Consider the following 24385-nt stretch of genomic DNA (forward strand, 5'->3'; position numbering starts at 1 on the left):
GGGGGGTCATCCTTCTGAAAATCCACACACACATCTGAAGAAGTTTGCTATGATTTGTGACATGCAAAAACAACCTGGAGTATCTGATGATGCAGTAAGACTGAAGCTATTCCCATTCTCTTTGAAAGATAGAGCATTGGATTGGCTTGATTCTTTACCTCACAACTCCATTACAAATTGGGAGCAACTCACTGATGCATTTCTTGCACAATATTTTCCACCTGAAAAAACTCAAGAGTTGAGGAATCAAATGACAGCTTTCAGACCAAGAGAAGATGAAACTCTTTATGAATCATGGATGAGATGGAAGGAATTAGAGAGATTATGCCCACATCATGCCATTCCGAAATGGATGATAAACCAGAATTTTTACACCAATGTCACTCCTGCAATCAGAGGAATTATTGATGCTCAAACAGGAGGAGAATTTATTATGAAGCATGAAGATGAAGCTTATGAGCTATTGGAGAAAATTGCAAAGAATACTCATCTTTGGAGTAGTCCAAGAGGACCAGCTCCAACTCAAAAGAGGCAAGCTGCTGGAATGTATGATCTTGATTCATTCAACATGATTAATGCAAAGTTTGATGCACTTACAAATGTCCTTGCTAAGAAGATGGAAGATTTGAGTATGTTGGTTAGTTCATCATCATCAGCTGGAAGTTCACAACAAGTGGCTTATGCAGAGGAAACAACCAGCTGTGGAGTAGATTATGGAGAACAAGCAGCATATGTTGGTAATTATGAAAACAAACAAATGGGGAATTCTTATTCTCAAACTTACAATCCAAATTGGAGGAATCATCCCAACTTTTCATGGGGAAATCAGCAAAATCAAGTTCAAAATCAGAATTTTCAACCACAACAGCAACAAGGAGTTCCATATCAGCAAAATAGGCAACCACTGCCTAATTTTCAGAAAAATATGAACCCTCCACCAAAAGCAGAAGAACGAAATTCCACCATCAAGCTTTATTGCAACAGATTCTTGCTAACCAAAATAAGCATGATGAGGAGATGAGAGAGATGAAAGCAAGGCTGGAACAGATGCAAACACATAACAGAATGCTGGAAAACCAAATTGCACAACAAGCATCTTCCTCAAGTGCTAAGTCTTTTGGAAAACTTCCAAGTCAACCAGAAAACCCAAGAGAGCAATGTCAAGCTATTACTTTAAGAAGTGGGAAAGTTATAAATGATGAGAAGAGTGAAAACAGTGAGAAGAGAGAAAATGAGAAAGGAACTGATGAGAGTGAAAAACAAGAGAGTGCAGAAAAATGTAAAGAGAAAATTGAAGAGAGGGAAGAGAAGTATATACCTCCTAAGCCCTACAAGCCACAGCTTCCCTTTCCACAAAGATTTCACAAAGCCAAGCTTGATAAGCAATTTGGGAAGTTTTTAGAGGTTTTGAAGAAGCTTTACATAAATGTGCCTTTTGTTGATGCTTTTTCACAAATGCCCTTTTATGCAAAATTCTTGAAAGAAATTCTTTCAAACAAGAGGAAACTTGAAGACCATGAGACCGTAGCTTTGACAGAAGAATGTAGTGCCATCCTTCAAAGGAAACTTCCCCCAAAGCTTAAGGATCCAGGGAGTTTTTCAATTCCATGCCACATTGGAGAATCATGTTCTACAAAAGCCTTATGTGATTTAGGGGCTAGTGTTAGCCTTATGCCCCTTTCCATTTATGAGAAGCTCAACATGGGGGATCTAAAGCCAACCCACATTTCTCTTGATTAGGCAGTGAGTCAATTAAGTATCCTGAAGGGATTTTGGAGAATGTGCCTCTGAAGGTTGGGAAGTTCTATATACCTGTTGACTTTGTCATCTTGGACATGGAGGAAGATTTTAATATTCCAATTATCTTGGGAAGACCCTTTCTAGCTACAGCAGGAGCATTGATTGATGTTAAGGGAGAAAAGCTGACTCTTAGGGTTGGTGAAGAGCAATTGGTTTTCAATATTAATAACACTATGAAAAAGCATAATTCTGAAGCTGATACTTGCTTGAGAGTTGATATTATTGATGAGCTGGTTGAAGAACACTTCAGAAAGAAATATCCAGAAGATCCACTTGAAAATTGTTTGGTTCATGGAGGAGGCATAGACTATGACAACCCTCATGTAGCTGCATATGCTCAACACTTAGAGGGAAGTCCACCATTCATTTCTGCTCCAGTTTTTCAACTCACACAAGAGGAAAAAGTTGAATTTAAGCAACCATCATTCAAGGAAGAAGATGCACCTAAGGTAGAACTTAAGCAACTTCCTTCTCAGCTCAGGTATGAATTTCTTGGCACTAATAACACTTGTCCAGTAATTGTAAATGCAAATTTGAGTACTTTGGAGGCTGATAAGTTGTTAAGAGTGTTGAGGCAATTCAGAAAAGTCTTAGGATACACCATAGATGACATTAAGGGAATAAGCCCACACTTTTGCATGCATAGAATCATTTTGGAAGAAAATTGTAAGCCATCTATCGAACATCAGAGGAGGTTGAACCCAAATATGAAAGAAGTTGTTAAAAAGGAAATTTTGAAGTTGCTTGATGCAGGGATCATATATCCCATCTCAGACAGTACTTGGGTGAGCCCAGTACATGTTGTCCCAAAAAAGGGTGGAATGACAGTTGTCAAAAATGAAAATAATGAATTAATTCCCACTAGAACAGTGACTAGTTGGAGGATGTGCATAGATTACAGAAAATTAAATGTTGCTACTAGAAAAGATCATTTTCCACTTCCCTTCATTGATCAGATGTTGGAAAGACTAGCTAGGCATTCTTACTTTTGCTATTTAGATGGATATTCAGGTTTTTTTCAAATCCCTATCCATCCAAATGATCAAGAGAAAACCACTTTTACTTGTCCATATGGAACCTTTGCTTATAGGAGAATGCCATTTGGATTATGTAATGCACCAGCCACTTTTCAAAGGTGCATGATGGCAATCTTCTCAGATTTCATCGAAGACATAATGGAGGTTTTTATGGACGATTTTTCTGTTTATGGATCTTCATTTGATATATGCTTGGCTAACCTTTCTAAAATTTTGCAGCGATGTGCAGATACTGACCTTGTGTTAAACTGGGAAAAGTGTCATTTCATGGTTCAGGAAGGGATAGTGCTTGGACATTTGGTGTCTAACAGAGGAATAGAGGTTGATAAAGCCAAAGTTGAAGTGATAGAGAAGGTGGCTCCTCCTACCAATGTCAAAGGAATTCGAAGTTTCCTAGGACATGCGGGTTCTCTGACGCTTTATCAAGGATTTTTCTAAAATAGCCAAACCTTTGTCTAATTTGTTAAGTAATGACACACCATTTGTATTTGACCAAGAGTGTTTGGATGCCTTTTGCAGGTTGAAGCAAGCTCTTATCACTGCACCAATCATGCAACCACCTGATTGGAGCCTACCTTTTGAAATTATGTGTGATGCTAGCAACTATGCAATTGGGGCTGTTCTTGGTCAAAGAAAGGACAAAAAGGCTTATGCTATTTATTATGCTAGTAGAACACTGGATGAGGCTCAAACAAATTATGCAACAACTGAAAAGGAATTTTTAGCAATTGTCTTTGCATTGGAAAAATTCAGACCTTACATTATTGACTCAAAGGTGGTTATATTTTGGATCATGCGACCATCGTATTTACTCCGTAAAAAGGAGGCTAAACCTAGGCTCATTAGGTGGATTCTGATGCTACAAGAGTTTGATTTGGAGATTAGAGATAAGAAGGGAGCTGAAAATGTAGTTACTGATAATCTTAGTAGGTTGAAATTGGATGGCGAAGAATTGGATGAAATCCCTATTGATGAGTTTTTCTTGGATGAACAACTTTTCTCTCTTGTTGCTAAACTACCTTGGTATGCAGACTTTGTGAATTATCTATCTTGTGGAGTTTTACCTCTAGGTATGACATGGCAACAAAAGAAAAAGTTTTTGCATGAGGTGAAATTTTATAGATGGGATGATCCTTTACTCTTTAGGAGATGCTGTGATGGTTTAATAAGAAGATGTATTCTTGAAGAGGAGATACAGAGTATTATGCATCATTGCCATGCTTCTGATTATGGAGGAAATTTTGGAATCTCTAAAACAGCTAGTAAAATTTTGCAAGCTGGTTTTTTTTGGCCAAATCTTTTTAAGGATGTGAGGAAATTTGTGTTGGATTGTGATAAATGTCAAAGGAGTGGAAATTTGTCAAAAAGAGATCAAATGCCCCTAAATAATATTCTTGAAGTGGAATTATTTGATGTTTGGGGAATATATTTTATGGGGCCATTCCCTCCTTCATATGGTAATAGATACATCTTAGTTGGGGTTGACTATGTGTCAAAGTGGGTGGAAGCTATTGCAACTCCAACTAATGATGCTAGAGTGGTAGTGAAATTCTTGAAGAAATTTGTCTTGAGCAGATTTGGAGCTCCTAAGGCTATAATTAGTGATGGGGGTTCCCATTTTTGCAATAAGCAATTTGAGAGCTTAATGAGGAAGTATGGTGTAGTGCACAAGATAGCTACCCCATACCACCCTCAAACTTCAGGACAAGTTGAAATTTCTAACAGAGAGCTCAAGCATATTTTGGAGAAAACAGTGAACAATTCTCGGAAAGATTGGTCTATCAAACTAGATGATGCTTTATGGGCATATAGGACTGCCTACAAAACCCCTATTGGAACTACTCCCTTTAGGTTGGTGTATGGTAAGTCTTGTCATTTACCTGTGGAGCTAGAACATAGAGCATATTGGGCCATTCAAACCTTGAATTTTGATCTTAAGCAAGCTGGTGAGAAAAGGTTGTTACAACTTAATGAGCTTGAGGAATTGAGGATGGATGCTTATGAAAGTGCCCGTATTTACAAAGAAAGAACTAAAGTTTGGCATGATAAGCATCTGAGGAAAAAGGAATTCAAAGAAGGTGATTTAGTTTTGTTGTTCAACTCAAGATTGAAATTGTTCCCTAGAAAACTCAAGTCAAGGTGGACTGGTCCATATAGAGTTTCTAAGGTTTTTCCTTATGAAGCAATTGAAATTTGGAGTGAAAAATCTGGGAATTTTAAGGTCAATGGGCATAGATTGAAACATTACATATCTGGAGACCCAATAAAGGGAGCAAGCTGTTACAAGCTCTCCAATCCCTCACCTCTTTTCAGTGAAATTCATGAAAAGTCCAGCTAAGGACTATAAATTAGCCCTCTTGGGAGGCATCCCAAGTCCTTTTATTTTGCTTTTGCTAATTTACTTTCATTTTCATTGATTTTGTTTTTATCTTAAATCTCCCCAAATTCAATTTTTGACATTGTTAAATCTTGTCCCTTGTAGATGTAATTCAATAAAGAAAGGCTGGTGAACTGTTAGGGAAGTGATTCTTAACTTGAAAATTTTATCCTTCAAAAGAACTGATTGGTTTTTCTTTGCATAACTTTGTCAGAGCTGCAATCTGGTTTATGCAGAGGCAAAGTGCAATCTGCAGCAGATAGATCTCATCCTTGGGCTGCTATCTGGTTTATGCAGAGGAAAAATGGAATCTGCAGCAAAAAGGGTGTTTGCAGCAGATGGCTTATGTTCTTGGTGAGGTTGGGTGTGTAACTTTTAAGTATATGTGCCTTTAATCTTAATATGGTGGTAAGTGAGTCATTTTTGCAGTTTTGAGCTTCTTTGGGTTGTAGGATTCAAGGTAGAAATGCTGCATTTTCTTAGCAAAACTTGGAGAGGTCATCACTTGTGAATAGATGCAACTTCATGCAGATTTTATTGAGTTTTTTATGTGCTAAATGTTGATTTGCAGAATTTGAGTCAAAATGGCATAGTTCTCAAAGGTTTTTTATGTAGGATCCATTTTTACATGCTTGTGTGATGCATTTTTGATGAACTTTGTCTATATTGATGTGTTTTTGGTGAAAATTTCTCATGGTTTATACTTCATGGAATTATATTTCTTCATTCTAGGGTATTTTTCACCCTTGCAATTCATGTTCCATTGCAATCTCAATCTTGTTGAATTGTGCATAAGCAACTGCATAGCTTATGCAATCCTGCATAACCACAATTCTTGCCATTTTTCACCCTTATTGCAAGTGCATAAGGAGAGTGCATAGCCTATGCAGTTCTGCATAACCTCATTTTGTTAAATTTCATATCTGTCAAAACTTGAATAAGGTGAGTGCATGACTTATGCACATTTGCACAACTTCAAATTCTGCATTTTCTCTCTCTGCCGAAGTCTGCATAAGGAGGGTGCATAACTTATGCACTTCCGCATGACCAAAAACTTTGAATCTCCAAACTTGCCGAGGGGTGCATAAGCAGAGTGCATGACTTATGCACTTCTGCATAACCAGAAACTCCAAAAATCCAAAGCTGCCGAGGGGTGCATAAGCAGAGTGCATGACTTATGCACTTTTGCATGACCAGAAACCCAGAAAAACCAAACTTGCCGAGGGGTGCATAAGCAGAGTGCATAGCTTATGCACATCTGCATGACCACCAACCCAAATTTCAAAAGTTGCCGAGACCTGCATAAGCAGAGTGCATAGCTTATGCATTACTGCATAACTGAAAATTCCAAATTTTGAAAGCTGCCGAGAGGTGCATAAGGGGAGTGCATGACTTATGCACTCCGCGCTTCACTCCCCAAACACCAAAAGTTGCCGAGACTGCATAAGCGGCGTGCATGGCCTATGCATACGCATGACATATTTTTCGAACTTTAAAGCAGGGCAACACTTGCATAAGTGGTGCATAAGCTATGCACATCCACTTTCCCTTATGCGATCTTTTACAAACCGTTTAAATCAAATTTTTCCTTTCGCAAAAATTTTTTCTTTCCCACCTTCACCCCGATAAACCACTCCTTGTCCTTCTTCTCTCACAATCCTCATTCCGGCATAACTCCTCCTCACACCTTCTTCTCCATTTCGATTCTCACTACATTTGCCTAATTCTCATTCTTCTTCGATTTTCTTCTTTTCCCCTTATCTCTTCCATCTTCTCCATCGGCAATGGAGTCGCCTCCCCATTCCCGTCCAGCTTCTCCTCTCGAAGTCTCGCCATTGTCAACGATAACCCCCACGCCCAATTCTCCTCCACAAGCGACACCCCCACCACGTCCCCAACCACGTACAAACGTAAAATCCGGTTAAAATCATGCGACCCATGTCCTCTGCCCCTCCTCTGTCCAAACGCAAAGACCCACCCACCCCATTGTCGGAACCGCCACCCAAAAAGCCAAAAGCTCCAGCCTCTACACCCTCTTCCAGCAAAAAGACAATTTCGACGGCCTCACATGTATCAAAGCTACCCTGGCCTCTTCCTGATACAATTCAAAAAGCAGCTTTTAAGCGACTCAAGGATAGAAGGGTACAACCCACTAGGTATATATCTGCTGATTCTCTACAATCTCTTGGTTTATTTGACAATGTAGTTGCATATCTTGACGGTATGGGTTGGATGGAATTTGTGCATAAACAGGAGATAGTTTATCCAACTCTAGTTTTGGAGTTTATTTCTTCATTCTCTGCTACCCTTAAATTGCATGATGTAGATCATAAACCAATTATGAAATTTAGATGCTTGGGGCAAAATAGAGAGCTGTCATTGGACCAATTTCATAGCATTTTTGGTTTTGCAATTGCTGGGTTATTTAGAGTACCACATCTTTGGAGTAGAGGTAGCCAACAAGGTCATTTGGAATGCTGCCCAATTTTTGAGAATCATCACAAACCAACCTCAAACTTTCTCTGCTGGAAGATCAAAAACATCCCAAATACTTGACCCTGCACTTAGGTTTATTTATAGGCTGATTGCTAGCACCATATTGGGCAGAGGGACTAGTTCTGGTGCTGTGGGAAAATCTGAACTATTTATGTTATGGTGTGCATTTCACAAAGTTAAGGTTTCTCCTAGTTATTTCTTTTGTGAGCATGTGCTGCATATTGCCACCAAATCCATAGGTGACATTGTTTTGGGTGGGCTCATCACTGTCATAGCCAAGCATTTTGGTTTTAATCCTGCAGAGCACTCAATACCAGCACTTGTGGACACTTTATATTTTGATACTACACACTTAACCAAAGCAGGTTCAATTTGTCATATTTTGATCTTGCTCAACTGCAGTGGCGGGCCCATTGCACAACCAGAAACACAACCTTTCCCATCAGTCCCACAGCACCCTACTACACCTACCCCACCCCCTCAGCCTGTACAGGACATCCCAGCAGCCTCTGCTCAACCCATACCTCCTACAGCTGAACCTTCCTCTTCCACAGCCCCTCCTGCATTCAACACTAAAGCCTTATTCACCTATCTTGATAGGCTTAGTGATGATATATACTTTGTGGATAGGAAGCTTGACACTGGTCTTGATACACTCAAGGATCGTCATGATCACCTATTTGACCTTGTCATGGAAACCAGGGACAAGCAGAAAGAATTGAAGGAAATGGTGAAGCAACTCATGATCTTTCTGGGCATGCCACCCCCACCTCCATCACCTCCTCCAGCACCATCATTTCGACAGCCGGCAGAAGCCACCAGCCCCTTAGCAACATCTTTGGACAAGGGCAAAACAATAGAACTAGATTAACTTCTGTTTTACTTTTGTTCAAACTTGTAGGACCTTTTCTTTGTAAATATGTTCATACATTTATAGTTTGCTTTGAATTATGTTTCTTTTGAATTAGTTTGTTTTAAATTCTGTGTTTCTTGAAGTTTTATTGGATAGCTATTACATTAATCTTCTTTAATTTTCATTGCACTTATTCCCCTTTTGTACATATTTGCCCATACTCTGCATATATTTTAATGCTTCTACTGCTGGTTGTACATTTCCCTTTGCCAATTCCCATGCAGCAGCTTTTGTATACATTGCACAGGCTATGAATTTCCTCATGCAAATATTTTGCATAGCCTGTGCAACCCTTTCTGCTACTTATGCAGAACTGCACAGGCTATGAATTTCCTCATGCAAATATTTTGCATAGCCTGTGCAACCCTTTCTGCTACTTATGCAGAACTGCACAGGTTGTATTCCCTTTATGCAGATGTCCTGCATAGCCTATGCAACCTATATTGCCTCTTATGCAGAACCACACGGCTTATGCATCCTACTTATGCACATGTTCTGCACCCAGGTAACTCTTTCTTTTTGCTCTTAATTTTTACAATTCCTGGTCCATATTATTTGCTTTAAGTTTTGGTTATCCACTACTTGAGACATTGAGGACAATGTCCAATTTTGAGTTTGGGGGTGCACATTTTGATTCTTGGCTTTATTTTTCACATTTTGAGTATAGGAGCATCTCATCCCATTTCATTTACATATATTGTAAATATTTTACATATATTTCCACACATACATATACATAACACATTTACACACACATTATACATCACTTAGAAATTGTACACATTGCATACAAATAGACTCCCTCCATTTAGTAATGCATTACTCATTTTAAGAATCATGCACCATGCATTAAAATCTTTTGCCAAATCCCTTGAGTTTTGAAAAGTTACCTATGAGAGTGATTTGACTCACCCTTTAGTTGGGATTGTGGATTGAAAGTTTCCTAAAAGGTGCAAGGTTTTGAAGTGTCTATCCCTTGCCTATATCTTCTTAGCCAAAAAGCCACCCAACTAGTCATTTGGAGAAGGAAGTGTTTAGAGGGAGTTATTGGATATAAGGTAGTCAAATGATGTCTCACCAATCCTAGAACAAATTTTCTAAACCTTTCAAGGCGAAATACCAGCTTGTACTTGAAAAGAGAGATGATTAGGCATTCTTTGATTTAAACCCTCTCATTTTAAACCTTTGGCCTTTTTCCTAATTAAAATTAACCCTTGCAAACCCCTTTGAACCTTTTTATTCCTAATTTTTCTTGAAACCCTTATTGCTACCTAGCCAATGAACCAAACACTCCAACCCTTTTCATGAGAATAATATTGAATATTAGGTATACTTTCTAAAAATAATAGAAATAAAAATGAAAAAAAAAGAAGAAAAAAATATACAATAAAAGGGAGAAGAAATGCTTGTCATCTTGTAAAAAGTGCTAGTATATGTGCTTTTCACCATTGTCATTCAAAATGAAAGAAATCCACCCAAAGTATTAAAAGAAATGAGTTTGGGGGTGGCAAATTCTAGGGACAAGCATCAAAAGAAAATGCAAAATACAAGTCTAAAGTATCAAAATGTCCCTCCATTTTATGTGTCTTGTAAAATATGCTAGCACTTGACAATCTTCATTGTGTATTTCTTTCTCCTATATATATAAAAAAAAAGAGAAAAAGATTTAATAAAGTGTACCTTATGTTTCAAAATTGAAAATATTCTCATGCTTTGACTACTTTTTACCCATCTTTCTTCTTAGCCTCTTTTTGAATCCCATGGCCCCATTACATCCCTAAAAAGACCTTTGATCTCTTGATAGTACTTGCTACATTAGTGGAGATAGGAGTAGGGAATTTGCCTATGGGATTGGAAAACTATTCATTCATTCATTCAATTCCATCATTCCATATAGAGACACTTTGACTATTGATTGTTCTAGAATTCCTTTTGAGCATGACCCTCTCTTTTGATTGGTTGGTTTGGGGATTTTGAATGATAATTGACTTGATGGCTAAGCGGTGAAAGCTTGGATAAGCATTAAATTCTTTGCATTTTGAAGGATGGGTATATGGATTGCTGGTATGGCTGAAGGGGTGTTAAGTTACTTCAATTGGTAATTTTCATAGCTCTTTGGACAAGGCACCCCTAAAAATTTTTGCATTACATTTTAAAGTTTGCTTGAGGACAAGCAAAAGCTTGAGTTTGGGGGTATTTGATGCATACATTTTGCATAGTCATTTAGGTCTAATTTTATAACCATTTTTATTTGATTATTAGTCATTTTTAGCTAATTTCATTAGTTAATTAGTTAGTTTTTCATAATTGTCAATTTTGGATTAATTTGTAATTTTTACTTTGTTTTGTAGGAAAAATGGTGTTTTTGAAGGACTGAAGAGAATTTTGCCATTGAGGAGTGTCTTCTACAGCCAAAGATGTCAAAAATAAGTTTTCAAGCTGAAATATGCATTGACCAAACTGTGCATAACTTGCCGCATAAGCTATGCAGATCTGCATAAGGAGAAAGATCACTGCATTCAGAACCAGAAATGTGCATAAGGAGATCGCATAGCTTATGCACATTCTCGCCTCCCTTATGCACCTTCACGAAATTGTGCATAACCTATGCACCAAGTCATGCGATTTCGCATAAGTGACTCGAACCAGTAAGCGCATAAGGGTGCATAACTTATGCGATCCACTTATCTGATCCATAAATAGTTCATTAATGAGCTGGCAGGAGATTCCCTCAAATAATTCCTCCTAGAACATACCATTTTAGGGCTCCATGTCAGAAAAATGCTATAAATAGTCCCATTTTCTCATTTTAGAGAAAAAAAGACAAGGAGCAGAAAAGGAAAGGAGAGTAGAGGCAGAATTTGAGGAGTCACTTTCACCTTCCACACCATTTTCAACCAAGATTTGCAGATTTCTTTCTTCCCTTACATTTTTCTACATTTCTAGTGTTTAATTTCTTATTCCTTAGCTTAGATTAAAGCTTTATTTCCATTTAAACTCAATATATCTTGTAAGCATTATGGATAGTGAGTAGTTTACTTTTGATTCTGGAGTAAGGGTTGTAATATTTGAGATATTTTGTGGATTTTGATTGGGTAATCCATATTTTGTGGTCTTAATGAGTTTTATTCATTTCTTGTATGCTTAATGACATGCTTAGTGTAGGATCCCATTAAGTGATGTTCTTAATCCATGGTTGAAGCACCGAAAGGAGAAGGCCCTGTGATAGATAATCAAGAAATTGGACTTAATTAACTTAGACCTCGAAATAGGCTAAGGATTAAGAGGATTCACAGATTAATTAAAGAACTTAATGGGTCTTAATTAATTCTAACTCCACGAAAGTAGGATTAGTTTGATTAAGGCACTCTTTGTCTCACTCGAAAGGGAATTCAAAGGATTTAAGAATTAATCTCCTTAAAACCCATAAGTTTCATAAGATTGAATAACCAATTTAAAATCCCAAAATAGCTCGAATATGAAATCCCGAACTCCGGAATCGCCTTTTTACCATTGTTAATTTCTAATCGAATTTAATTACTTGCCATTTTGAATATTGCTATATTTGAACTTGCTTATTTCAATTTGATGCAATTTTAGTTTAATTAATACATTGTTGAATAGAATATTAATTTTTGCATATTTAGATTTCATACTCCATTACTTGAATTTCAAAAAAATACTTCAATTTACTCAACTTTTTATATTAAAAATTCAATTATTAACACAACTCCTCGTGGGATCGATATCTTTTCTATACTACTTGTATGACCCGTGCACTTACGGTAGGGACGCATCATTAGACCACCATTCTTTAGAAAACACTGCAAAGAATTTCTTTTTCCTTTGGAAATACCTTTTTAACACCCTATAATAATTAGCCACGTGTTCATCAATTTCCTCCCAAATAAATTATAATATTTTATTACAATAAAAAGTACTTTGTGCCCAAGTTTTGTCCTGAGATAGGGTTTGCAATGGTTTTAGTTTTTATGGTATTTGATTTGATCTAATTTTGATGAAATAAATTGAGATAGTATATAATTAGAGTTGATATGATTTGGATTTAAAATTTAATATCTATAATGAGTTCAAGTTGAATTTAATTTTTACATATTGGGTATTAATTATCCAAGTTTATTTATATAAATATTTAATTAAATATAAAACATATGTTTGTTATAATATGTAGAAATTTTTATATTTTTTATTTTTATAAAATAAAATTAAAATATTTTATGAAATTATTAAATTTTTAAAATATAAATTATTAATAAAAATAATTTTACAAGTAATAATAATTGGGTTTAAGACGGATTCAGATATTTAAGAAAAAATTTTAATTAAATTTAAGACGAGTTTAATTTTGAAAATATTAATCGAATTTGGGTTAAGTAGGGCAATTTTTCCAATTACCTTACATGTTATCATCCCTATCAAGAAATGAGTGTTAGTGGCTAGTTTGAGCAAATTTTGATTTTAATTGAAAACATGAATCAAATTTATTGGTTTAGTTTATTTAAAGGTTTAATTTAATGTAAAGTTTTTAAATGTTTAATTTATACAGTTTGTTTTTTTAAACTAAAATAATAAACTTGATAAAAATTTATATATTTATATTTTTTTATATAAATATTATATATATAAAATAAAAAATATTTTTAATAAAAAATTAAATTGAATTAAATTAAAGTATTTCAATTTTTAGTTTAATTCACTTTAGTTTATAATAAGTTGAATTCTGATTCAATTTCTTAATATAGTTTGATTTATTATTTTTTTTAAGAAAAAGTTTTATTTAATTAAAAAAATTAATTTAATTACTCGATTGGGTATTCAGCTTGAAATCAAATCCACGGCTTCCATAATTCCAGACCGGCGAGGCAAACCGTGAGATGGAATAAAGTTCAAATTTCGCCTTTCGACTTCTTTAAGAGGTTAAAATAAGTTCATTAGGCCAAATAAATCCCACACTTTCCACTTTAAGCCTAATTTTTTTTATATTTTATATTTTTATTAATTAAATATTAATTTTTATATATTAGAAATTAATTTATTATTTTAATCAAAATAAAAAACTTAAAAAAATAAAAACATTAAGAACACACTAGCTATAACATAAAACAAACAAACAATTATTTAGCTCCATTTGTTTTGAAAAAATATTTTTTATATTTTTTAGTATTTAGACACTCGTAAAGATTAATCAATGATAAATATTTTAAAAAATTGACTTTTTTTTTAAAGAGGAAGTTATTTTTTAAATTTTAATAATTTTATTAAAATATATATATATATATATATATATATATATATATATATATATATATATATATATATATATATATATTAGTTCATTGTAATTAAATAACAGTGAATTTTTTTTTTTTTAAAAAGCAACTTTCATTAAAAATATTTTTTATATATAAATTATTTTCTACAAAGGCTAAACTAAAAACACGAGCAATAACCCGAAAACAAAATGACTAGCAAAACAAGAACAAGTATTAATAAAATGCCTGCATATCTGGATTTTATTAATAACAGTATATCATTCTGCTAAAGCAGAACAAGTTTGGATTTGAGTTCTCATTTGGGATACTCAACCTGAAAAATACTGGCTCTGCGTGTATCACCGCAGGGCCATTTAACCATATCAATTGATGTATCACTTCCAAAATCAATTTGTCACAAAGCCCATGTAATTGATATGCCAATTTGACGTAACCAAGAGCACCACAAGAGACCGAATCTCCTCAGGCTTCCCATTTCGGAAATAACCCGACATTATAGAATTTCAAGAAAAAGAGTCTTTGTCAGGGATTTTATCAAACAACTTGTTTGCATCTCTTATTTGACTCACGATATTTCAATCAGTGCTGGAGTTGAACCTATTTGAGTCAATAATCCAGTATTTGATGGCTTTGACAGCACAGAACTAGAGAGGAATCGAACTTCCTTGTTGACCCATTTCTTTGTCTCTCCCAACTCTAAACCATGGCGTCGACGGAGAATTAGTAAATGCTGTAGAGAAGAAGAAGAAGAAGAAAGCATTCTTGCGTTGATCTAGTTGTTGGGTTTGTTATTAGTTGCTGGGTTTGTTATTCATATTCTTAGTTTATGGATTTGTAATTCATGTTCTTAACACCCCGCTTGAATTCAAAATGATAGAATCATTTGCAGATAAATTTTCATGTGTGGTATGCTGAAATTTAAATCATATATTTGAGTTAAACTTCATAAAATCATATTTGGAATAAATGCAGAATTAAAGATTTATTTTCCAAGACACTATGTAAATTTTTTTTAATTATATTTTAATTAAAATAATAAGTAATTTTTAATATTTAAAATAGAAAAATAATATTTTATTATAATTTATAAGGATTTTATTATGATAGAATTAATTTAAACTTACAGAAACAGGGATTAATTTGACCCAAAAATTAGAAAAGAGTTCATTTGTATTTCTCTAAAAAATTGAGGGGCATATTCGAACTTATTTCCACTGTGAGATGGAGGAAGTTTAGCTTTAAGTCCATATACTATAAAGAGAGAGGGAAAACTCATAACTTAGAGAGTGTTTAGTGTGAGATTAATAAAAGATAATTATTGTCTTTATAATTTTTAATCATTCATTAATATTATTTAAATAATTAAAAAAGACTAAGTTAATTTTTAACTTCATTAATATTTATACCTTTTTGAGGAAGCGTTAAATGTTAACCTTGGGGTCTAGATTAATATTTGTTAATATAGTATAAGGGTAAAAAATTAAAGATTAAATGTTACTCTTTTAAGTTTTAACTTTTAAAAAAGGTAATTATTAACTTCATACATTTAACTCTTTAAAAAGATATAATTATTAATAAAGTTTAAAGTTAATTTAGTTTTTTTAAGTATTTAAATAATATTAATGAAGAGTTAAAAATTATAAGAGTAAAAATTACCCCTTATTAACTTCATATCAAACGCTAATTTTTTAATCTTCTACCAATCACATTCTTAAGATAAATTATTATTTACCTCTTTAAGTTTTATTGTATTAATATTTTGGTTTTTTTTTTTATCTTAGAAATTAGATTACTTAGTTTTTGCAATTATTTCGGTCAATAATCAAATAAAATGTTTTATTAATGAAATCCTTTTGTAATAATTTGATGAGAGAAAAGGTATTGTAGTTCCTAAATTACCCCCTCTCTCTTTCAATGTTTCTTTCTCCACCTTCTTGTTTCTCTCCTTCTCTCACCTATTTCTATCTCTCTCTCTGTTTGTCTCTCTCCCCTAACATTTCTCTCCCTTTCTCTCATTGTTTCTTTTTCTCTCCCTATTTCTTTCTTTACTTCTATGTTTCTATACTTCTTGGATGTTTTTGTCTCTCTCTCCTCATCTCTCACTATGTTTCCTTCTATCCCCCATTGGTTTATCTCTGTCTACCTCCTTATCTCTCTCCCCGTCCCTCCCTCATCCAAATTATACAAATCAAGAAATAAAAATAATATTTAGATGCTCATTCATTCAAATTATTCAAATCATCATTATCAATCATACAAATCAAAGGAAATAAATTTTAGTGCAAAATAATTACAAGTAGTTACAGAGGCTAATTTTAGCATAAAATAAATTCTTCAGCGAAATTTCAAAGGGAATTTAGTCAAAATTGGATAATTTAGTTCAACTCGATCTTTCATCTAATGAATTCAATGAATTGATCTCCAATGATACCATGTCTCTACCTAATACCTCGAACCTCTCTTTCAATCATTTATCTAGTAGAATTCCAAAATCTCTAGAAAATTGTTCACCACTATGAAATTCCTCAAGCCCCATAAAGGAATTTTACCTAAAACGACATTTTATAAGCCTGACAATGGAAAATTAAAAAGCTATAGAACTTGCCATTTTGAAAAATTAACAGTGGATTACTCGTTCAGGCCAATGACAAACTCAAGGATAAGCCATACTGTAGAACGTGGTGGCAAAAAAAAAATTTCAGAAATATTGAAAAAAAAATGATTTACTCTTATGTTCATAGTTATCAGAGACAGACTGAATTTTGATCAAATTTAAGGCCTGAAAAAATATGGATAACTTATTCAACCGATTAATTATTTAAAAATTAATTAAATATTACAGATATTTAATGTAAATAAATAATTGTAATTTTTTAAAATAAAATTTCCTACATTTTTTTTTACCGGGCCAATCTGTCAAATTAGACAAGTCAATAAAATTGGACTGGATCAAATAGTTTTTAACATATCAATTCTTTGTTTAGTTCAATGTTTAGTGCCCAAGTTATCGATTAATCAAATCAACCAAACGAATTAATATGAATTTAATAACACTGCTTATGTCATGGAAAGAAAGCTCCATCAAATATTATAAAAAAAAATCCTATTAATGGGAGAAAGAAACTCTCTTAATAATGAGAGAGTAGAATTTTAATATTGAGGAGAAAAACTCATTCTTTTTTAATGAACACTAATTTGAAGAGATAAAATTTATATATATTTTAAATAGATATAAAATTAAAAAAAAAATAGAAAACAACAAAAGAAAACAATTTGGGGGTAATCATTGGCGAAAAACACACTAATAACTATCCAAAAAGAAGATCTAAAGGAAGAATAAAAGGGGAAAAAAAAAAAAGGAAAACTGATGAAGAAAGTTGGAAAGGGGGGAGTTTATAGAGAAAAAGCAAAGCCCTACTCTTTCTAGTTAAAACAAAGAGGTAGTTATCAAACACGATTATTTAATTTTATTAGTATTTTCATAAAAATTATTAAATTTTAATTTTTTTCATAAAATTTATCGGATTTTAATTTGATTTCATAAAAGTCACTGTAATATGAGATTAAAAGTTTTCAGATTAACCTACTGATTTGCCAACTATTTTACAAATAAAATTACTTAATTATGATTGTTGGTGGACGAGAAATGGAAAAAAGGAAGGGTTTAATAGCAATGCGATAGTTAAATGCGTTTTATGTATCTTTTTTTTTTTTAAATAAAACCTAACAAAATGAGTTTGTTTTATTTGTAAATTAATTAATAAATCAATAAGTTAACTTGAAACTTTTAACTTTCAATCACAATAATACTTATAAAAAAAATTCAAATTTAATAACTTTTATAAAAAATATTTTCCATATAAGCAAATTAATTTTCTTATAAATAAAATGTCATATTTCACTTTTCCTCAGCATTAAGTAGTTTTCTTTACTTAAAACAATATTTTTTCTATTGAAAATTGACGTTAGGAAAGGAATAGTATTCTCAAGAATGTAGGATAAATTTTGACATCTGTCCCTGAACTTATCTAGTTATAACATTACAGTTTCTCAACTAAAAAATGTAACATAAAACCCCATTAATTTTCAAATTTTGCATAGTAAAATTTCTCTAATATCTAATTACTAGTTTTTTAGTTAGACGCTGACCTAAACAGTTTCAATATAGATCTTAGTCAGTATTTCTCTTTTCTCTCTCAAGTCATGTGTAAATTGAATCCTTCTTCTTTTTATAGACAGAATAATTATTTATGCATAAAGAGTAATTTTATACTTTGCATAAGAGAAGAGAGAGAAATATTAACTAAGTATCATGCAGTAGTTATTCACATCAGTTTCTAACTAAAAAAAAAATCAGTAATTAAAAGTCAAAAAAATTATACTGTATAAAATTTAAAAAATAAAAAATTTTATATTTTATCTAAAAATTAAAAAATTATAATATTACAACAACATAAATTCAGGATAATAATGCGTCTGAATTCCTTTATTTTTCGCTTTGGAGCTCCAAAAAACATTCGGGCCAATAATGACATGCGAAGAAAACATCCGGAAATTTTCTGCATATCACCTTTGAAAGTGAAAAATTGAAGTCTCGGGCAACACGGTTAGGCACTGCACATGAATTCATCATTACCCATTTAGACTTTTGCTGTCGCTGTCTTCCCTATCTCGCTTCCTTGGAATCACTAAAACAAAAGATAGTTCTACTCTCTAGTTACGGTTTTACTTCTGCTCTGGGTATATCTTGGAAAGATCTGATTTCATCATTTAAAGTTTTCCAGTGTTTTTTCTTTCTGGGTTTTCTAGATCAATGGCTTATTTTTATTTTGCTAACGAGCCATCAACACCAGTGAACTTTACTTCATCATCTTCTAGGTTTACTTCATCTTCCTTTGAATTTGATTACTCAATTAATCAAAGCATATCCACCTCCTCAGACTCTTAAGGCATGGCCTTGTCGATCCATATCCACTGCGGTAAGCCAAAACATATCCTCCACCTTACTCCGAAAAATATCTTCCCCTTGGTCTGTGAGGTGAGTCCTAGTCTTGAGGAGATTAGTTTACCTCAGTTTATCTCCAATTTGGAGCAGGTCCTAATCAATAACAGTTTGGATTATCATGATGCTGAAGTTGGGGGAATCCCAGTTGGCATTAATCGGGGTTTTCTAGCTGAAAGGAACAGTTTTTTCAATGAATTTTTTAAGCAAGAAAAGGGTTCTTTGGAAAAGGATGGGAAACCAAAGTATCTATTGAGTGATTTGTTACCTTTTGGAAAGGTTGGATATGAAGATTTCCTGGTCTTCTTAAGCTACTTGTATATTGGAAAACTCTATCCACCTCTGTTGGAGGTATCAACTTGTGTTGATAATGAATGTGCTCATGATGCTTGTGGACCTGTAATTGATTTTGCAGTGGATTTGATGTATGCCTCATCCATATTCAATGTACCAAAGTTGGTTGTATTTTTCTAGGTCAGTTCCTTGCTTATAATGTTTAATTCTATATTGGTATAAGAATTTAATGGTGTGTTCACAATGCATGATGGTTAATTAATTAATTTATTCCTGTTGTGGTAACAAGACTTTTTAGGACTAAAATTTTCTACCCTCTAAGTCCTAATTTTGTTAATTGATTATGGTATGTTCTTTCCTCATGGAGGCTTCATTAGATGAATCTGAGAACAACAATGATTTGGTTTAGGGCCCTTGATTATATTCATGTGTTAAGCTGCCTTTGACTAGATTCCATATTAAGTTGTTGTAATTTGATATCCTATATGTTTGCAGAGACGCCTTGCTAACTTTGTTGATATGGCTTATGTGGAGGATGTAAGCCTAATACTTCTGGCTGCCATTCAATATCTATCAGTTGAACTTACATATAAGTGTGTAGTTAGAATATCTAGGTTAGATAACATAGCAATAGAGAAGGTGCTTCCTAATGTTCTTCCAGAGAGAACTGAACTTAGTCCTAAAGAGCCTATGCATGACGATAAACAGATCTCTGATGCTGTTAGGAGAATACGTAAGGCATTAGACTAGGATGATGTTGATCTGGTACGACTTTTCCTCATTGAATCTGATGTAACATTGGTTGATGCCAATTCTCTTCATCATGTTGTTGCATACTGTGACTGCAAGGTTGTGTCCGAGGTGCTTGACCTTGGTCTTGTTGATGTCAACCTTAGAAATTCACAAGGTTATACAGCTCTTCACATTCTGGCAATCCAAAGAGAACCATCAATTATTGTGTCTCTCCTGGGAAAAGGGGCTTGTGTTTCAGACTTAACATTGGATGGGCAAAGAGCTCTTAACATTTGCCAAAGATTGACTAGGACAAAAGATTATCATGCTAAAATAGATTTGAGTTAGAAAACAAATAAAGACCGACTATGCATTGATATTTTAGAGGGAGCAATGCAGAGAAACCTCTTGGTTGGAGATGCTCTCACTTCCCAAGATGCTATAGATGATACTTTTGATTTGAATATGTAGCTTTTTTTAAAGATGATATACGTCTCTCTTTGTTATTTGTACTGAATTTTACTTTTCATTCCTAACTTGTTTGGTATGGGGCAAGTAGACTTGGGAAGTGTTTAGTTTACTTGTTGGGTGTAACTGATAGCCGATAGATATCCATGGCCTCCTCAATTCTTCCAGCCCTACCCAATTCTTCCATGGCCTCCTCAATTCTTCCAGCCCTACCCAGGATATCTACCAAACAAGCATGATGCTGTAAACATGGCGAGACCCCAAAATCTATGCCATTTTATCAAACAATTTCATCCCATCTTCTGTAAGCCCAGCATGGCTGTAACCTGATAACAATGCAATGAAGGTAACCTCATCTGGTCTCAAGCCAGATGAAACCATTTCATCAAACAATTCCCTTGCTTCTCTCATTCGCCCATTGATTGCATTCCAAGTTGCCAAGTCCTCGCAACTCATTCCATTAAACAGTCTCCTGCCATAATCAAACATTCCACATTTAACGTACATGTCAATAAGTGCGTTTAACACTAGGACATCTGGTCGTTTTGCTGGTTTAACTATTTGTGCATGCAACTCTTTTCCACTATGAAGAGTTGTCAATCGTGCTCAATTTGACAAAATTGTTGTAATGGTAACCCAACTAATCCCGTTCCCTCACTCTGCATTTTTCTAAACACATCCAGTGCCTCGAACAATTGATCTTGCTTTGCAAAACCTCCAATCAAAGAATTCCACGAAACAACATTCCTTTGAGGCATTTCATCAAACATCTTCAACACTTCACTATAACACCCACATTGTGCATACAAGCTTAAGAGAGCGTCATTCACCACCTGATCAGGCTCTTCACTAGACTTTATCACCTGTCCATGAACCCCTCTACCAAGCCTTGAGTCTTTCAAATTGACACGCGCCTTCAAAGCCACAGAAAAAGAGAAATTACCTGGTTGTATATTATGCCACAACATGTCAATGTAAACAAGCAAAGCCTCTCTAAAACGCTCATTTTTGGAATACCCAATTGCCATTGCCACCCAAACCGACTCAAGCGCCCCATGATTCTCAAGGCCATCTTCAAAAATATGGCGTGCCACTTCGAGACGGCCATAGATGGAGAAAAGGGTAATGAGCTTGCTCTTTAAAGTGGGATTTTGAATAAGGTTGTGACCTTCTTGGCTTTCAGAGAGGAGTTGCAGATAGATTCTTTGTCCATAGTCTAATGATTTATGGGAGATACAAGCATGAAGAAGGAAGGCATACGTTTTGCTCAGCCTACCCTAAACCATTTAAGAGGGGTTCCTTGACTCGCATTAAGAAAAGGAAGAATTCTTATCATTCTCTCACTCTATATATTCAATTAGCTACAATGGAGAAAACTAGCAACTTCAGAATTATTGGTGAATATTTTCAAGTAATTAGAGATATGTTGAGTCATATGAAGGACAAATTCTTTTCAAACAAGGAAAATTTGCACAGATTAGAGGGAAATATATATATATATTGTTTATTTTTAAATTTAATTGGATAATGCAAATCAAACAACATGACTTGGTCTCATAAACAAATCAAATAGAACAGCTTGGTTTACTACCCGAGTAGTAGTACACGTTGCTAACAAAGAAAGACATACATCATCTTTAGCAAACAGGCTAGAGATTCAAATCAAAAGTACCATTTACAGCATCTTGGGAAGTGATGGAAGCATCATCAGCCATGGGGTTTCTCCGCATTTCTGTCTCTAAAATATCAATGCATAGTCGGTCTTTATTTGTTAGCTGACCCTGCTCTGTTTTAGCATTATAATTTTTTATGCTAGTCAATCTTCGACAGATGCTAAGAGGACGTCGCCCATCAAATGTTAAGTCTGAAGCACAAGCCCCTTTTTCTAGGAGAAACACAATGATTGATGGTTCTCTTCGCATTGCTGCAATGTGAAGAGGTGTGTAACCTTGTGAATTTCTACGGTTGATATCAGTAAATCAAAGGTGAAGCAACTTGTGCACAACCTTGTCGTCACAGTGTGCAACAGCATAATGAAGACAATTGGCATCATCCAGTGTTACATTAGATTCCCGCGAGAGAATTCCTACCAGTTCAATATCATCCCAGTCTAATGCCTTGTGTATTTTCCTAATAGCCTTTTCATGCAAGGGTTCCACAGCCTCAGACACCTGTTCATCATCAGACATAGGCTTTTTACGACTAAGTTCAATTCTCTTTGAAAACTCATAGGGAAGCTCCTTCTCTATTGAGATGCTGTCAAGATCTGACCTTGCTATTCTACCTACACATTGATTTACAAGTTCATCTGATTGACAATGGAAGGCAGCCAAAAGTATTGGGATTACATCCTCGACATAAGCCTTATCAGCAAAGTTAACAAGGCGTCCCTGCAAACATATAGAATATCAAATTACAACCATATATATAATATGGAATCTAGTCAAAGTCTAGTAAGCACAACAGAAATATTGAACAGTTACAAATTCAGTTCGTGAACTAGCACCAAACCAGAAGCAAATAAATTAAGCAGCATGCATTACAAATACACCATTAAAGTCTTTTATCAGTGCAGAATTTGAAGGAATTGACCTGGAAATGTACAACTAGCTCTGGTAAATTGAATATGGATGAGGCATACATCAAATCCACTGTAAAATCAATTGCAGGTCTACAGGCTTCATGAGCACATTCTTCATCAACGCAAGTTGATACCTCCAACGGAGGAGGATTGAGTTCTCCAGTATACAAGTACCTCAAGAAAAACTGGAATGCTTCATATCCAACCTTTCCAAAAGGTAACAGATTACTCAATAGATAGCTTGGACTCTCATCTTTCTTAAAAATTTCACGGAAAAAACTGTTATTTTCAGCTAGAAAACCACGATTAATGCTAACAGGGATTTCGTCAACAACAATTTCAGCAGCATTATAATCGATCAACGGCTGCTCCAAATTAGAGCTAAGCTGAAGTAAATTAATCATCTCAAGCCTAGAACTCACCTCAGAGACTGAGGGGGAGGATATGTTTTGGCTGATCAAATGATCTGATGCATAAGAAAATGCAGTGGATGTGTTCTGACTACGCCTGGCTTCAGAACCTGAGAAGGTGGATATGTTTTGGTTGGTCAAACTATTTGATGCATAAGAAGATGAAATGGACGTGCTTTGACTAATTGAGTCATTAAATTCATAAGAAGATGAAGTAAAGCTAGAAGATGAAGAAAAGTTCACAGGTTGTGATGGATCATGAGGAAAATAAAAAACATCATCCATTGATCAAGAAAACCCGGAAAGAAAAAACACCAGAAAACTTAAATGATGAAACCAGATCTCTCCAAGATATACCCACAGCAGAAGTAAAACTGAAACAAGAAGCACCACCACAACTATGAGAGAGCCTTCCGTTTTAGTGTTTCCAAGGAAGACAAACTGAGAGGACAGGGACAGCAAGAGTCTAAGTAGGTAAAGACTAAAGATGAATCCATGTGCAAGTTCCGACGGTGTTTCCTGGAAACTTCAATTTTTTGCTTTCAAAGAAGACCTGCAGAAATTTTTTGGAGGTTTCCTTAGCACTTCTTTATTGACCCGATGGTTTTGTGGAGCTCTAAGGCAAAAAATAAAGAAATTAAACACACCCGGATAATACTTATTCTGGAAAAGGTCAAATTCCCCTCCTTAACTTTGAGGCAAGCAAGTTTTGGTCTCATGTCGCAAAATATGTCCAAGAGGAGGGTGAATTGGACTTTAAAAATAATTTTGTAGTTCTTACTCAAAACCTTTAAAAAATTGCAGTTTGGTTCAACATAATTTTCTAATGTGAAATATGTATAATAGAGCTCAATTGATAAGTTGATTCAAAGTTGGGTCATAAGCAATCAGTATACTGATATAACAGAATGTATTGGCATTCAAAAAAATTTCGATGTCTGAATAAGTTCACAACACGACAAGAGCAAAGACACGGATGTA

General features: G+C 34.4%; 1 protein-coding gene, 1 non-coding gene and 2 pseudogenes across 2 annotated transcripts; 1 reads left to right on the plus strand and 3 right to left on the minus strand.

Annotated features, from left to right (window-relative positions):
- Window positions 1-234: 234 nt before the first annotated feature.
- On the minus strand, window positions 235-342 carry LOC131175639 (small nucleolar RNA R71). Its single transcript, XR_009145832.1, has one exon. It is a non-coding gene; the product is annotated as a small nucleolar RNA R71 (small nucleolar RNA).
- An 18388-nt stretch (window positions 343-18730) lies between these two features.
- On the plus strand, window positions 18731-20584 carry LOC131175415 (BTB/POZ domain and ankyrin repeat-containing protein NPR1-like; annotated as a pseudogene).
- On the minus strand, window positions 20523-21848 carry LOC110662029 (pentatricopeptide repeat-containing protein At3g14330-like; annotated as a pseudogene).
- A 99-nt stretch (window positions 21849-21947) lies between these two features.
- LOC110661983 (BTB/POZ domain and ankyrin repeat-containing protein NPR1) lies at window positions 21948-23995 on the minus strand. The gene is given in 2 exon segments (XM_021820849.2): window positions 21948-22803; window positions 23006-23995. Coding segments are annotated over 2 exon segments (1425 nt in total). The 5' UTR covers window positions 23690-23995; the 3' UTR covers window positions 21948-22062.
- Between the last annotated feature and the right edge of the window lie 390 nt (window positions 23996-24385).

This window comes from Hevea brasiliensis, chromosome 17 (assembly GCF_030052815.1).
Source record: "Hevea brasiliensis isolate MT/VB/25A 57/8 chromosome 17, ASM3005281v1, whole genome shotgun sequence".
Taxonomy (NCBI): Eukaryota; Viridiplantae; Streptophyta; class Magnoliopsida; order Malpighiales; family Euphorbiaceae; genus Hevea; species Hevea brasiliensis.